The sequence below is a fragment of the Danio rerio genome, chromosome 4 (genome assembly GCF_052040795.2).
Source record: "Danio rerio strain M-AB ecotype USA chromosome 4, GRCz13ab, whole genome shotgun sequence".
NCBI classification, from domain to species: Eukaryota; Metazoa; Chordata; class Actinopteri; order Cypriniformes; family Danionidae; genus Danio; species Danio rerio.
In genome coordinates this window covers 77,125,527-77,143,210 of record NC_141024.2, presented here as the reverse complement: position 1 = coordinate 77,143,210, position 17,684 = coordinate 77,125,527, and the positions used below count along the sequence as shown (strand labels likewise).

Below are 17,684 nucleotides of genomic sequence, written 5' to 3'. Positions count from 1 at the left end.
TATACAGAGAAAGCTAAAGGAGCTTTACGATCTAGAGTGAAATGGATAGAAGAGGGGGAGAAAAATTCTTCATATATATTTTTTAAATTTAGTAAAGCAAAGGCAAGCTTCAAAAACTATTAATAAACGTAGCATAAATAACAATGTAAGTGAAGAGAAAACTTTGATTGATGATCACATCTATTCATGTTATTACATGAATCAAAATTTAATGAGAGTGATTGTGACTTTTTCTTTTCCTTTTCAAAAGATAAAGTTTCTATTATAGATGACAGCTTCTGTGAAATGATGGAATCTGACATTGTTATCTCTGAACTTGATGTTGCTATTTCTCAAATGTTCAATAGAAAATCCCCAGGTACAGACGAAATCACAGTTGAGTTTTATAAACATTTTTGGCCCGAGATGAGATTTTTAGTTTTTGAAGCACTTAAGAAAAGTAAAGACAAAGCAGAACTATCGACTTCTATGAAGCAGATTTTAATAATTTTAGTTCCAAAGCCAAGCAAAGACAAATTATTTTTAAATAATAGGAGACCCATAACTGTTTTGTCCAATGATTTTAAATTGCTCTCTCATGTATTTTCAATAGACTCAAAAAAGGTATAGGCAAGATAATTAATGAAAATAATGAAATAATGAAATACAATCAGCTTTCATTAAAGTGAGAAGTATTCAGAATGATTGTTGATATGCTCGTTTATAGGTATTTAATTCCTCAGACAAGTATATTTCTATTTCTAGACTTTTTCAAGGCATTTGATACCCTTGAGCATCCTTTTTTGTCTTTAGAAAGACTTTAGAAACTTTTGGGTTTGGTCCGAGCTTTTGTAGGGTAATTTCCATGTTCTATACTGATATATTCAGTAGTAAATCCCTGAATTCAGGATCATCTCCTAGAGTTTACATCAAAAGATTAATCCATCAAGGATGTCCCATCTCACCTTTACTTTTTAATATAGCTGTTGAACTTATGTCATTATATTAAATCAGAGTACACTTTAGGTATTAATATACTTGGTAGGACTTTTACTTTAAGTCAGTTTGCTGATGACACTCTATTAATTCTTAAAAATAGGGAGGTGCTCCTTTTAGCTCTTGTCAAAGTTTCTGTTTCCTAAAGCTTCTGAACTCACCTTAAACCTAAGAAAATGTGGAATATTAACTATTCAGAATTGTACTTTAAGAGAGTTAGAAGGTATTCTAGTAAAAGAAGAAGTTAAATACTTGGAAGTTACCATCACCAAAAATTCTGTTAATAGAGAATGTGCAAATTTTAATACTAAAATGGAAGGGATGAAAAAATCCCTAAATCATTGGCTAGCTAGAGACCTTTCCATACAGGGTAAAATTATTTTGACTGGGATTATCTAAAATGATATACTTAACTTATCCTTTATATACTCCTCCCAAAATAGTTAAATCTATTAATTTAACATTTTTTACATTTATTTGTAAAAATAAATCACATTATTTACGTAAGAATCATATGATCAAAGAGTAAGAATATGGAGGTTTGAAAGCTATTAATTTTGAATGTCTTCATTGCACTTTTAGAGTTAAATGGTTGAAACAGTGTTTAAGCCTTATTCAATATGGTATCATATCCCAAATAATTTGTTTAAAAAAATGGTGGCCTTGAATTTGTATTAAGATATGATTATGATTGTTCAAAACTTCCTTTGATGCTGTCTAATTTTCAATAGCAAGAACTACTTTTTTGGAAAATTATATTTACCTATAATTTTCCCCTCATAAATCCACTCTTTGAAATAAAAGGGCTGTTATTATTAACAGAAAATCATTGTTTAGAAGTGACTGGTACAATAAAGGCATTATATTTATTAATGATTTGTTAGATGAAAATGGACTGCTACTATCTCATAACGAATTTTTAAATAAATATAGAGTTAAAATCACAGATAAAGGTTATATTAAAATTAGCGAGGCTATACCTATTGCTTTGTTTAGGTTAATTCAAAGTAATTATTTTGATCCCCCATGTACACTTGTAACTTTTCTTCCGTCTTTAAAATTATCAATGTTGATATTTTTGATAGTAAATATAACAACAAGCTTATTTACAACACGCCTTATAATGGGTGATTTTAAGTGTTATCATCTAGGAGTTGTTAAACCCTTAGTAGAGGACAAAGCTTTTACCTTTTCTCTTAAATATCCTGTAGCACCTAAGGTTAAGGAAACTCATTACATAATTTTATTCAGGATATATCATGTGAACGAGTTTATTCAAAAAAGATTTAACTTTGATGTTGACAAGTGTAGATCTGCTCCAGAAACACTCAATCACTTTTTTTTTCTTGTTAATTTACTTTTAAATTCTGGTTTGACATCCATCCTTGGCTTTCATTAAAGAGGATTTAAGTCCCCCCTATTGTTCTAGAAGATATTTTATTTTACAAAGCTGATTTACATTGTTCTTTCTCTGATGTTGTGAACTTTATTTTACTAATGGGTATATCACATTCATTGTTGTAAGTGGAAAAAGTGCAGACCCATAATGTTTTGTTTGTCCTTTGATGTTTGATGATCTTTTGTACTGCTCCTTGCTCCTTGTTGCAGTTGTAACAATTTTAATTTATTTTATATATGATTGTCCCTGTTTTGTGATGTAAACTTTTTGCAACAATAAAAACGAAAAAAAAAAACACTTATACTTAGTAGATTAAACAAGTTTTTCAAAATTGTGTAAAAATGTTTGGATTAAAAGTTTTGATCAACTTCAAATACTGAATGTCTGTGTATTTGAAAGAGAGAGAGCAGATATGTTGTGTGAGATGTGAAAAGGAGTGTGAAATTTATCATGTCCTGACTGCAACAGTAAGTGGCAAAAAAGCTGAACAAAAAAGACTTTTATTTTGGCGTATTGTGTGACGTCATAAGGCTGCGCCGCTTCAGCGCTGCGGTTCAACTGGAGGAAGGTTTGTTTCACAACTTTACACAAATATAAACAGATTGATTAAAGTTTCAGGTTTTCCTTTCAATATTATATACCTGCGGTTGACTATTATTTTAATCCTTTATGCAACGAAGTACTATTTTAATAACAGAAATCGAGGGCAATTGTTTGAACAACAGAAATGTGTGTAATGTTAAGTGTTTTAATGAAGGTTTTATTTATTTACTAGCATAATGTCATTCCAAAATAAGTATACATTATATATATATATATATATATATATATATATATATATATATATATATATATATATATATATATATATATATATATATATATATATATATATATATATATATATATATATATATATAAGAAATGGAGGACTAGTTTTTATCAGGTCATTTGTTTGTGGCTATTGTTTCTTGCTCAGACTTACCTGATTTATTTTTGTTAATCACTCTCATATAAAGGAACTGTTGAAGCAAGTGTTGAAGAGAAGTTATTTTGTTTCTGTTCATTGTTTTTGTTCATTTTAAACAGGATAAAGTGTCCAAACACAGAGAAAAACTCCTGCTGAAGGGACTGATCTACACACTGTTATAAAGATGGCGTTTATTAAAGAGGAGAGTGAAGATGTGAAGATTGAAGAGACATTCACAGTCAAACAGGAAGATCTGCAGGAACAAACAAGTTAGTTTTCATTCAGATATATTTTAATAATAATAATACTAAATTAAATCCATGTTGCAGCCCTGAGTGTGCTGCTTAGTTATCCTAAATGCACATAAGCACTCATTGAAAGATAGGAACGAGTTTCTTTTGTTGCTTGTTCTCATGTCTTTTGTCATTATGTATTATTAGTCTCCCATTTTCTCTACCTTCTTAAGGTTATTGCTTTTCTTGTTCTCCTACTGTGTGTAAAGCGTCCTTGAGCACTGTCGCTATATAAAATAAATAAAAACAATAAATTAATAAAAAGTTAAACTGAGCTGACGATATTTGACCTACAGTATTCTCATAGAAGATATCTGCTATTACAGTGATAGTGTTGGCTTGGTACTTTCCATTTGCATATGTCGGGTAGATCACAATTCCCTTTTTTTCATCAACTTCTTTATGAGTTTAAACTTGTTTCTAGTAGTTGTTACTAGTTCTCACAGATAGTATCAGAGTTAGAATTACATTTTTATTATAATAACTAATTATCAGGGCTATTGTATTTAAACAGAGTTTCCGCGGAGTCTTAAAATGTCTTAAATTCCAAAATCTAAAATTTGCCCCTAAAAAGTCTTAAATTTACTGAAATATTGTGTTGTAGGTCTTAAATCTTTTTTAAACAAGTCTTCATTTTCCTGTGTTCATGTTTTGTTACCCAATTTGGTCAAAACCCACACAATCACCAACAATCCATCTCAATAAAACTTTCAACTTTTATTTAAAAAGGTTAACTCTATATAAGGTCTTATAAGGTTTTACTCTATTTATCATAATGCTAAAGACTGCTGAGGATATCCACCTGGACAGATTGTTTTGAATGGATTTAGTTTAATATAGTTTTTAAAACTTTTAAAACATTTGTTAATTTGTTTTTTTTATTTTAAAGAAAGTTTATTTTGGAAAAAAGTGTGTGGATCCAAGTCGAGCTCTCTTGTTTTTACACAATATTTAAGATCTTTTGCTAAGAAATATCTTAAATATTTTTATATCATTAATATTATTAAATATTATATATAAAATATTTATTGGTAGGACATATACAAATCTTTTTTCATCAGGGCCATTTGAAAAATTCCTTAGTCTAAAATTTCATTCATAATAGTCTTAAAATGTCTTTAAAAGTCTTAAATTTAACTTGTAGAAACCCTGATTTAAAGTATGTCAGAAAACGTGGATGACTCTAATTTTAAATATGCTGAATGAAAATGGACACTAAAATAATTAATTATTATAAAACATTGTACAGTATTCTAGTGGAACAATAACGTTTAGCATTGCACTGACTACAACTGGCCAACAAACTAGTCTAAAAAAGACTTCTGCTGCTTAAGAAATGGATTACAGCATGCTGATGATATGCAAACTTTTGAGTGTGAAGTTCATCAATATTGACCATATTCTTCACGTACCAGCAGGCGCCACCATTAAAATCTTTTTACTTTTTAAAGAATAAATTTTTAGATCCTTAAAACAGTGTAATGCTGCTTGTCTTTGATCTTGTGGGGGAAACCGGAGCACCCAGAGAAAACCCACCCCAGCTCGGGGAGAACATGCAAACTCCATTGCTGTAAGGTTTGGAGCTTATGCTGCGATTCTGAACAAATAGTCGGAAACAGAAAGCAGTTGAAGGATGGCGTGTTTAAATCCATTATTAATCTGACTCCATCAAAGTTGTTATTAGCATTGATAAAGAGAAAGAATCTCAAAGCTTAAAGCAGGTAAAGTTGTTTATTAAGTTACATGTTTTAATATACAGACAGTAGAATGAAACAACTAACATACTGTATAAAGAAATTAGCTGTAACTTGCACTGCTGAGCAACAAAGACAGTGAAACTCCCTTTGTTAGCAAATGACGCTACACAGCCTTGTGCGGGAAATGCAGAGTAAAAGCCATTCTCCCAGATCAACACTTACCGTTCCTTATTATACCCTGAGCAAAGCATTGTCAAACATGAGTGAAAATCAACCCCCAAAACGAACTGAACATGAGAGCACAGCAGAGGAGATAAAGTGGGTGAGAAGAACATTATCATACTCTCCTCAGGCCATGACTCAACAATAGTAAATATATTGAAATACAAGCAATCAATGTCTCTGTTGATTTTAGTACTACAACGCTTAAGTCATAAACTGTCAAATGACACCAAACATGATAAAGCTATTTGAAGGAAGATCACAAGCAGAAGAATTGTGTATGGTGAAAAGCACATGGTTACTGCAAGCAAATGGCAGAGATGTGTACTAGAGCTGTGATCAACTCTGCCAAGCCAGCAGGACCCATTCCAAGCTTGCAATGTCTCAGAAGTCCTTGATTAGCATAGAAGGAATATATAATAGAACAATATATAATTTTTTCTCATCCTGCTTACCCATTACCTACATTTCAGTCACACAAAGAACAAAGTCACGTACAAGAAAGGCTTGTTCTTCTTTAATTAATAACTAGCTTAAATTCACAGACCTTCGACAGAGACATGTACTGTACGTAGATTAATTGGATTATTACTCTTCTAAAAACTGTTTTAGTACTTCTTACATTCTTATTATTCAACTATTTTAATTGATTTTTCCAAAGTCTTAAATTTTTCCACAACACACATATTGAACAACAAATTAGCATGGTACATAGCTACAGATAGGTGAAGCCTAAGGCCCCGTTTACACTAATGCGTTTTAGTTTGAAAACGCATAAGTTTTGCTACGGTTACGCCAACCGTTCACACTACGCCGGAGTTCTCGAGCGCCGAAAACGGAGCGTTTCGAAAACGCTGGAGAGGCCGTTTTCATTCTGAAACGCTGCTGCTCCATCTCAGTGTGGATGATGGAAAACGGAGACATCTGAAAACGGAGGCGGGGCTGCTGGCATTCGCCTCTCTGATTGAGGCTTTTCCTGAATATTAAGTAGCCTAACACACACAGTTCAGTCCTGCATTTTCTCCGTGTAAGTTCAGACTTCGCATGTTTGATCAAGGCTGCAGTCTCTTTTTCTCAGTTTGATATGGAAAACAGACTATACCGAGGACACGGGTAAATCTTCAAAGGGAACAGTGTACTTTATAACTTCATTCACATCACCCTGGCTACGTTGTTTCACTTTCTCAACAATAAAATGTAAACATGATTTAAGGAACTGCCTATTTTCATTTTAATATTAACAACTAAACAGACAGCAGAAATGTTGAGGCGCCGTGCTGCATGAGCGTCATCTTCACTGTGTGGATATTTATAACAAAACGGAGCCGATAACAACTGCCTTCTTTCAATTTCAGTGAAAATACGAAACGCACCCTCTCTTTTGCTGAATATCAGTTTTAATAATTGATAATGGCCATTATAAAAGTATAACATACAATAAGTTTATACATTATAGGAAATAAAGGCAAGCGATCAGTCAATATACAGAATAGGCTACGTGGTTACATTAATCATTAACTTATCTTTGCGCTCAGCCAAAACACGGTACTTGAGAAAAAGTAAGATTCTAATGACCAAAGTCAGGGAATATGTTGTTAGATAAAGACAACAAGATGAATGAAATATCCCGTTTAATAAATATAGTGATATTAGATCCAGCGGTAGATGCTTGATGAGAAGTCCGACTAGCAGAGCTCTCATCTGGGTAGATGAGCTGCAGCGCTTGCCAGAGAGTGTCTGTGTGGTCACGTGATGTGCGTTTTCAGCGTTTTGGTGTGGACAGAGAGCTGTTCAGAAACGCTGGGTAAAACGCGAGTGTGGACGCGGATCGTTTTCATTCTAAAACGCCATTTTAAAACTAAAACGCACTAGTGTAAACGGGGCCTAAGAAGCACCTTAAACTGAAGAAGACCATGTCTAATACATACAGGGGATGAGTGTACCAGTTCTATGTCATATTGCCAGGCTGTATCTGATATTTCTAGTCCCAGTCCGTCTTCCCATTTTTGTTTTATACAATTTAGGCAAGGGGAGGCAGTTCTTTAGAACACTTCATATAACATGGACATCATACCCCTTTGATATGAGTCCATATTTACCAATTAATCTATCCAACATGCTTATGGTTGGTTTTGTGAAGAAGACAAGTGTTTTTTAACGAAACTATGGACTTGAAAGTACCTTAAAGAGCCCATATTATACACGAAATAGGGTCATATCTTGGTTGTAAGGGTCTCCAACAACAGTCTAATATGCATGCAAGGTCAAAAAACACTTTCATGGTCTTATAATCTGCATTTATTTTCACCTAATTATCCCAGCGACTCCTGTATGAATCGTCCAGTGATTCATTTGTTCTCAAACCCCTCTTTAGCGTGAAGCTAATCTGCGCTGATTGGACCGATGACAGTCTGTTGCGATTGGTCGACTGCCTTCAGTGAGAGAGTGAAATGCCCAACAGCTAATCAGCAATATAAAAGTAATCACAGTTCATACACGTTCGATAGTGTAGGCGTGGATTTTAGCTGCCAGTGGGTCAATGTAAATACAGACGGTGGACTTGAAAATTCCGACGACTAACTATTTTATTGTGCAAAAACAGTTGAGGAGATCTTCTAGCTTGTCTCACTGCTCTTTTCACAGACACACACACAAACACATATTGCCCTCGTCCTAACACACACACACACACACACACACACACACAAACACTCAACCCTGCTCCGGAGACAACGCGCGCGCACACAAACAGACACACAAACACTTAACCCTGGTCTGGACGACAACGCACACACACACCTCCGGATGACAGCGCGCGTACACGCACACACACAAACACTACTCTCCTCCACGGACCTCATTAAACAAAGCAGCATACGTCACGTTTTTAACGTTACTTTGCACCCGATATGAGAATAAAGCGAGTTAACCTCATACAGTACACGCGGTTACAAGTGACAAATCACAACTAAATACATTTGCAAGCTAGAGTAAACGAGGCAACTTTAATCGCCTGTACTTGCACTTGAGAAATGGAGGAAGAAACCCATCCTGACATGTCCATCAGTAAGTTACTCTTTACTGATCCTTCCTTTAACAAACGCTGATTAAGTATTCTTTGTAGCATGTAGTTTCCAGAAGTTTCCAGTAGTTTCCAACTGCTTGGCTATAATGCTGAGGTTTCATCTTTGGGTAGAGACTCAATAATATCCATCTGCAGTGTGACTCCAATCGACCGGCATGTTTGCGTGTGTATGTGTGTCTGGGTTTCTGTGTTAGAGGGCGGGGCCACAGGTTTCAAATCTCCCAGGTTTGCGCGTGCACGTAAATAACAGAGAGAAAAGTCTATGGCTTGGGTGGCTGGAGTCACTGATAATTCACTTGACTTTCCTCATGCACCGCCTGGTGTAGATGTCGTGGTGGGAGGGAAGCTCACCTCCTACTACGCGTCCAGCAGTTCACACAATCCTATTTAGGCCTTTGCGATTGCTGCTGGTGCTATTTACATACCAGGTGGTGATACAGCCACACAGGATGCTCCCCACAGTGCAGGTGTAGAATGAGCGGAGGATGTGAGTGCTGACTCTCTTCACTAGTGTCCCGTTGATGGTGATGGGGGTGTGTTCTCTATTCTCTTTCCTGAAATCCACCACCAGCTCCTTGGTTTTGCTGATGTTGAGTGAGAGGTGGTTTTCCTCACACCACTGCGTCAGAGTGTGCACCTCCTCTCTGTTGGCCGTCTCATTATTATCTGTGATTAGGCCCACCTCTGTTGTGTCATCAGCAAATTTAACAATGACGTTGGAGATGTGTTTGGCTGTACAGTCATGTGTGTACAGGGAGTAGAGGAGTGGACTGAGAACACAGCCCTGTGGATCACCAGTGTTGAGGATCAGTGTGGATAAGGATATGTTGTTCATTCTGACCACCTGGCGTCTGTTTGACAGGAAGTCCAGAATTCAGTTGCACAGAGAGCTGTGTAGACCCAGAGCTTGGTGCTTCACCACTAGTTTGGCAGGCACTGTAGTGTTGAATACTGAGCTGTAGTCCACAAACAGCATTCTCACATATGTGCTTTTATTTTCCAGGTGAGACAGAGCAGTGTGCAAAGTGAAAGCAATTGCATCATCAGTGGAGCGATTATTCCTGTAAGCAAATTGCAGAGGGTCAGTGTGAGCAGGCAGTACAGAGCAGATGAGCTTTTTAATCAGCTTGTCAAAGCACTTGCTGAAGATGGGTGTCAAAGCAACTGGACGCCAGTCATTTAAGCATGTGGTTTTAGATTATGTCGGTATGGGCACAATAGTAGCTGTCTTAAAGCATGTGCGAACCACAGGCCGAGAGAGCGAGAGGTTAACGATGTCCGTGAAAACCCCCGCTAACTGGTGTGCGCATGCTTTAAGTACACGTCCAGGGATGCCATCTGGGCCGTAGCTTTCCGAATGCTCTTGTGACGCAAATATCTCGTTACGTCCGCTACAGAAACAGAGTGTGCTGGCGGTTTCGATATCGGCCACGGGAGCGCACAGTGTGTGGGTGCTGTCCTGGGCTTTAAAGCAGGTGTACAACGAGTTGAGCTCGTCCAGGAGAGACGCAGAAATGTTGACAGTGGCGGGTTTGCTACTTTTAAAGTCTGTGATGTAATTAAGTCCCTGCCACATACTTCTCCCCTCTACCTTGTACCTCTGTATTGATGTTTTGCTGTTTTGATAGTTTACCTGATGTTGTAGTTTGCTTGTTTTTGTTCCTCAGCATTTCTGGATTTATAGGCAGAGGTTCACACTGATAGGGCTGTTCGAATTTCGCCATTAATCCATGGTTTTGGGTTGGGGTAGTTACGGACAGTTTTTGTTGGGACCATGTCTTCTATACACTTTCTGATGAAGCATGTAACACTAGGTACAGTTGCCTCAAACTGGGCCAAACCACGCTTGTCCCCCCTCCCGTCTCCCCCGACGGCCCGCACTCACACCACAAATGGGCCTCGGCACGCTTACGTCATCGCTGCTGTGCTGTTCAGTGAAAAGCAGTTTCACTCACTCAGTAGCACAGTGGAGATTTCTCTAGTTATATCGTTTCAGTCGTTTGATATGCAGTGACATTCATTATATATTTCACCAAACAGTCCTTAGGGATGCATTTACACGCAGTCAGATATTTCGCCAAACAGATCCGCCACTTTTGGCGCTTATAAACAATCATAAAGCTCTCGTGCTGCAGGAATGAGGAGGTTTGCTGAAGGCACGCAACTGTTGTGCAGTGAGATGTCTGCGTCTTTAATAAATTACGGCAGTTAGCGTTCACTGAACAGTAAGAATGATTAATAAATCCATATGAAACAATCCCTTAAAGTCACGTCTCTCTTTCAGTTTCGGGCTTTGGCACGTTTTGCACTCACACAACAAATGTACCGGCCAAGTGAACCGCGCTCAGGCCCTTCTCTTCCAACCGGGCTAGGGCCAGCCAAGTGAACTGTGCTTGAGCCCGATTCAGCTAAGGGTCTTCTCAACGATCCGGGAAACTCACACTTCTCAAACGATCCGGGAAACGGGCCTGGGCACGGTACGGATGGCATAGTGTGAGTAGGCCCTTAATGTCGTCATCAGAAGCTGCCCGGAACATCTCCCAGTCCACATGATTAAAACATTCTTGAAGTATAGAATCCGATTGGTGCGTCCAGCATTGAAACGTCTTGAGGGTGGGTGGTTCCTGTTTCAGTTTCTGCCTGTAAGCAGGCAAGAGCAGAACAGAAGAGTCATCTGATTTGCCAAACGGTGGGTGGGGGAGGGATTTGTTGGCGTCCCGGAACAGAGAATAGCAGTGGTCCAAAATACGGTCACCACGCATGTTTGTGGTGATATGGTGATAGTATTTTGGAGCGATTGTCCAGAGATTGGCATTGTTAAAGTCCCCTGTAACAATAAACGCTGCCTCTGGGTGTGTGGTTTCCTGCTCGCTTATGCTCCCATTCAGTTTCCCAAGCGCCTGCTCTGTGTTGGCTTGAGGGTGGATGTAGACAGCTGTAATTATAACAGCTGTGAACTCTCTTGGTGGCCAGTGTGGTCGGCACCAAAGCATAAGGTATTCCAGATCAGGAGAACAAAATAATCTAACTGGATGTATGTTTCTCAACCATAAGTTGTTAATAAATAAAAAACACCTCCTTCTTTGCTTTCCCCTGTCAGTTCTTTCATTCTATCCACAGTTTCTTATCCATAGTATTCTATCCATAGTATTCCCTGTCTGTTAAACAAATTTTAGAGAAACATTGCTCAGACAACAAAAAAATTATATATGCAACTTATTTATTATATACAACTAATAAAGCAACAAATCAAGAAACAAACAAATGTCTAGGGGAAAATGAAGAAAATAACTGACTTTAACTACACATAAATAATGCCAAACAAAACCATAAGGTTGCCAAAATAAAGAGATGGTCTTGATGCGAGGACGGCCAGTAGCCACACTATCCTACAGAAGCTAGCTCACTCTCGCATTTATATGCTTTGAACCAATTGGGGAGCAACCATGGCACCTAATCCGGATCTGCCACATCCAAACTAGAACACTGGGGTCGTCACACCATTTACACCTTTCGAATCTGTGTCTTATCAATGTGACCAAAATTTCTTTTATGATGTATTATGTAAGAAACTCTAAAAACTGGACTGACACCATTTCAATTTATTATAAATTCTATGTTAAGCGGCTTTGACAGTTTACATTGTAAAAGCACTAGATAAATAAAGATGAATTGAATAGAATCTGCTTAAACGTGTACACGTTAATGGACCAAACACAATATGATCTGATTTATTTCACATTTAATGTGCATCAGAAATACAATGTGTGTAGCCAATGTTTCCAGTGTCTTTTCACTTTTCAGCTTTTCATGAGAGTTTTTTAGACTTAATGAAAACTTTTTTTTTTTCAGACCTAATTGAAGAGAGTGAGGGGAGTAAAGAGGAGGAACACCATGTTAAAATTGAGGACAAAACTCATTTACAGACTGATGGTATTTTGAAAAGGAGAGACAAGAATCGTTTCACCTGTACTCAGTGTGGGAAGAGTTTTGGAGGAAATGGCAATCTTAAGATTCACATGATAATCCACACCGGAAAGAAACCATTCACATGCACTCAGTGTGGGAAGAGTTTCAGCCAATCATCACACCTTAATGACCACATGATGATCCACACTGGAGAGAAACCATTCACATGCACTCAGTGTGGGAAGAGTTTCATCCGGTTATCATTGCTTAATCAACACATGATGATTCACACTGGAGAGAAACCATTTACATGCAATCAGTGTGGGAAGAGTTTCAGGCAATCATCATACCTTAATGAACACATGAAGATCCACACCGGAGAGAAACCATTCACATGCACTCAGTGTTGGAAGAGTTTCAGCCGCTCATCAGAACTTAATCAACACATGAGGATCCACACTGAAGAGAAACCTTTCACATGCACTCAGTGTGGGAAGAGTTTCAGCTGTTCATCATCCCTTAATAAACACATAAGGATCCACACTGGAGAGAAACCATTCACATGCACTCAGTGTGGAAAGAGTTTCGGCCGCTCGTCATACCTTAATCAACACATGAGGATCCACACTGGAGAAAAACCATTCACATGCACTCAGTGTGGGAAGATTTTCGGTCGCTCATCATACCTTAATCAACACATGAGGATCCACACTGGAGAGAAACTATTCACATGCACTCAGTGTGGGAAGAGTTTCGGCCGCTCATCACACCTTAATCAACACATGAGGATCCACACTGGAGAGAAACCATTCACATGCACTCAGTGTGGAAAGAGTTTCAGACAACCATCACTCCTTTATCTACACACGATAAGCCACAACGGAGAGAAACCCACAGCTTCGGTGTGGGATGAGTTTCAGCAATTCCTCAGACCTTAATAAACACATGATGACCCACACTGTAGATAAACCATTCACATGCACTCTGTTTGGGAAGAGTATCAACCAATCAGTAAACCCTAATGAACACATTAAGATCCACACTGGTGTGGAAGAGTATTTGTGCTTTGAGTGTGAGAAGACTTTTATTACAGCTCTAAAATTAAAACTGCACCAGACGTTTCACACTGGACAGTAGTGATGGAAAGTTTGTATCATTTTACTTACTTGGATTTTTGAGTCTCGTTCATCAAGATGACAGAATCTTTTTTCGGAGTCACGTGACGGTAATGGCGGAGTAGCAGCTCAACATTTGGTCTCCGCAGCTCAGTGGTATATTTTTAGTATATAAAATAAGACATATAACGGCATATACTTTAAGACCTTGTGAATGGACATACGATCATGCCCACTACCCAGAAGAAGTTGAATCTGTCGGCAAAAACCTCTAAATCGACGGAGATTAAATCGCCTCAGGAGGACAGTCAATCAACGATCATGGCGGACCAAGTGTAGTCGTTGCTGAGCCGAGCTGAGACAAACAGCTTGGTAGAAAGAATATCAACAGAGGTGCTTAAAGGTGTCAAAAGCTTGTTTGAAAAGAAAATCGACCCTGTTCTTAAGAAACTTGAGGAATGTTCCTCAAAAATTGGGACTTTGGACACGCAAATTACTGAGGTAGAATGCCGCGTATCAGACTCCGAGGATGCGATGACCACCTATGGTGCGAAACTTACTGATCTCGCGGAAAAACTGGCGTCCGTGCTGTATAAAAATAGACCATCTGGAGAACAAAAACAGAAGATGCAATGTGCGGGTCGTCGGTCTTCCAGAGGGATGCGAGGGCAGTAATCCGATCGCTTTTTTCAAATCCTGGTTACCAGAGCTGCTACAGGTCAGTTTCAAAGGTGAGCATGTTAAACTGGATCGATGCCACCGCGCCCTCACTCGCCGCCCACCGCCTGGCCAGCGACCCCGAGCAGTTATCCTAAAGTTTCACAACTTTCAGTATAAATTTCGGATCATGCAAGCGGCGAGACAAACGTGCATGCTGTCCTACAACGGTGCTTCAATTATGATATTTGAGGACTTTTCTGTGTTGGTAATGAGGAAAAGGCAGGAATTCTACCATGTTAAACAGCAGCTTAAAGAGAAGGGTATTGCCTTTGCCATGTTGTATCCAGCAGTTCTCAGGGTCAAGGTGAACGGTCAGGAGAGGTCTTTCAAGGACCCAAAGGATGTCACAGCATTTCTGGCGTCTGCCCCACTACAGAGTGGCTCACCTGACCGCACTGCTACTGACTGAGCATCCTTTCCCCATCCCAGTATGGTTTTAGAGGGTTTAGCTGTTGAGATCGGACATTTCGTTTGAGGTCTACATTTTATTATAACAATTTATTATCGAAAATTTAGTATGGTTTCTTTAATACTGACAGATCCATATGTGATTACTTTTTCATTGCCATTTATGTCGCAATATTTGACTGAGCTGCAGTCCGGAAGTTTTTCTGTTACCTAAAGGTAGCTTATCGAAGCCTTAGAAAGGTTTTTTTATTTATTTTTTTTGCTTGTTTTTCGTGTGCTGGTCCTGCACCTTCTCTATAACTAGAGGGAAGCTAGCTGACACCCAAAATGGGTGTAACAGACCAAAGTCTGACTCCTTTTCGTTTCGTTAATAGCTCTTTTTTGTTCCAATTTTTTTTGATGTACATAGTTTTTACTTGATTCTTCTAAAATTGTGCAAAGAACGATTTTACCCCTGCGTTTTTTTCTTGTTTTTTTTCTTCTTTTTTCCCCTGCGTTTTCTCTCATTTTGTGGCTCCTTTTGTATTTTATTTTTTGACACATAATGTCTAGTAACTCAACGTTAAAAATTTGTAGTTGGAATGTGAGAGGGATACACAATCCTATTAAGAGAAAGAAAATTCTTAGCTTTCTAAAGAAAGAACAGGTCCATATAGCCCTATTACAAGAAACCTATTTATCGTCTGCTGAGCACGCTAAGTTAAAACGTGACTGGGTGGGACAGGTGTTTAGCTCTTCTTTTACTACCAAAAGCAGAGGTGTTGCCATCCTAATTAATAAATGTTTACCCTTACTTGAAGTTAAAACGGTCTCAGACAAATCGGGAAGATATATTATGTTAAGAGGCTCTCTTTATGGGCAAGACATTTCAGTTTTAAATATATATTTTCCACCTATTCGGACCACAGATTTTATTTCTAAGGTTTTTTTTCAAAATTTGCGGATTGGCTTTGTGACAACACAGTTATAGCAGGTGATTTTAATTGTTTTTTTCTCCTCAGTAGTAGATAAATGTCCTTCAACACAAAATCATGGTCAGATGTCGAATAGAGCCAAAGCTGTTTTGGATACCTGCAAAGAACTTAATCTGGTTGATACTTGGAGGGTGTTACACCCTAATGATAAGGAGTTTACATATTATTCAGCCGTTCATAAAACCAGTAGTAGAATTGACTTGATCTTAACCCCCAAAATTTCTTTTAGTAAAGTTAAGTATTGTAATATTGGGGATATTTTGATATCTGATCATGCACCTGTCTGTATAGGCATAAATTTCAGTAACTTGACACTCCCTAAACAATGGAGGTATAATTCATACCTAAATTTTGACCCTAATTTTGAAGGTTTTTTAACAGAACAGATGAATCACTTTTTTGTAGAAAACAAAACTCCGGGTGTTTCCCCAGGGTTACTTTGGGATACAGCAAAAGCATATGCTCGAGGTTTAATTATATCATATTCAGCTGGGCTTAGGAAAAAAAGTAGAAGAGAACAGAGAAACTTAGAGCTCAAACTACATGATCTACAGGCCAGATATAATTTGTCTCCTTCAGATGAACTAAGATGTGACATACAAATAACAAAAACTGCATTGGAAGCGATACTTATGAAAAAGGCGGAGAAATCAATGTTCTTTGTAAAGCAAAGTGTACGAATTTGCTAATAAACCTAATCGCTATTTGGCTAATCTTTTGCGGGTTAGGACATCTACTCAAAATATACTTTGTATTAAAGATTTGAATGGTTCTTTGAATTATAATAATAATAAGGAAATTAATAATAGTTTTAGAATTTTTTTTGAGCAATTGTACACATCTCAATTTAATTATAGTGCGGGAATTAATATGGAAGCTTTTTTTACAAACCTATCTCTTCCTCAAATTTTAAATGACCAGAGAAAGATATTAGACGCTCCATTAACTCTCAGTGAATTTAAGAATAGTATTCAATCTCTCCCTAATAACAAGGCACCAGGTCCTGATGGTCTCAGTGCAGAGTTTTATAAAAAGTTTGTCAGTATTTTATCTGGCCCATTACATGAAATGATTCTTCACTCATTTGAAAAAGGGGTCCTTCCCATTTCAATGATGGAAGCTAATATTTCATTGGTACAAAAAAAAAAGGAAACCAGCTGATGAATGCTCCTCTTATAGGCCCATATCTGTTTTAAATATAGATTCTAAGCTTTTTGTCAAAGTACTGGCTTCTCGATTGGAGTCAATACTACCCTCTATTATTAATAACGATCAGACAGGATTTATACGTGGTAGATTCTCATCACATAATATAAGAAGGCTTTTTAACATTATTAAGCATTGTTCTTTATATAGCTAACTTCAGCTGCATGTGTAGCCCCATAAGTACTTATCTAGAAATCAAAACAATGATCACATCAGTCCCATTTTAGGCCCTTTATATTATATTGGCCACAGAATGGACTACTTAGTGTTGCAATAAAATAAAAAAATTAATAAAACTATGACTTACCACACAATACAAGACAAACAGTGAATTTTCAGCTCTGCCTTTGCTGTACACAAGATGAGGTTCCAGCTTCAACACTGATCTGAGTGGGGCAGTTTTGCAGCTCTGTGAGGTTGTGACTGTTCAGATGCAGTGCTGTGAAGAGTTCTTTATTAAAAGAAAGTGCATTCTTTTAAAATCTGTACATAATAACAAAGAACATACAATGATTTTAAATAATGATTAATTCTGAACAAAAACCTTACCCTTAGTCAAGATGAATTCATATGTCAAAAGTTTCTGCATCTGAAATGAATAAAAACAGATGTGACATTAGTTAAACCCACTAAACTACTTGATACATTAGTACTGCATTAAGCAGTTGTAAAGTAATGTAAGTGTAGTCCAAAATGATCCTTAATCTGTTT

General features: G+C 37.5%; 1 protein-coding gene and 1 long non-coding RNA gene across 2 annotated transcripts in view; both read left to right on the top strand.

Moving 5' to 3' along the window:
- LOC148682782 (uncharacterized) overlaps positions 1 to 17,684 on the top strand; it is a 104,483-nt gene that overhangs the window by 12,932 nt on the left and 73,867 nt on the right. The window lies entirely within an intron of this gene.
- On the top strand, positions 2,892 to 16,480 carry LOC148682791 (uncharacterized). Its single transcript, XM_088650942.1, has 3 exons — positions 2,892 to 2,942; positions 3,464 to 3,613; positions 12,494 to 16,480. The coding sequence occupies exons 2-3, from the start codon at positions 3,529 to 3,531 to the stop codon at positions 13,486 to 13,488; spliced, it is 1,080 nt and encodes a 359-aa protein (XP_088507068.1). The 5' UTR covers positions 2,892 to 2,942; positions 3,464 to 3,528; the 3' UTR covers positions 13,489 to 16,480.

Bases quoted from the DNA above. Each gene is read 5' to 3' on its own strand.
- LOC148682791 (XM_088650942.1), top strand. From the start codon at position 3,529: ATGGCGTTTATTAAAGAGGAGAGTGAAGATGTGAAGATTGAAGAGACA. The intron at 3,614-12,493 runs GTTAGTTTTCAT...TTTTTTTTTCAG, and splicing joins AGATCTGCAGGAACAAACAA to ACCTAATTGAAGAGAGTGAG.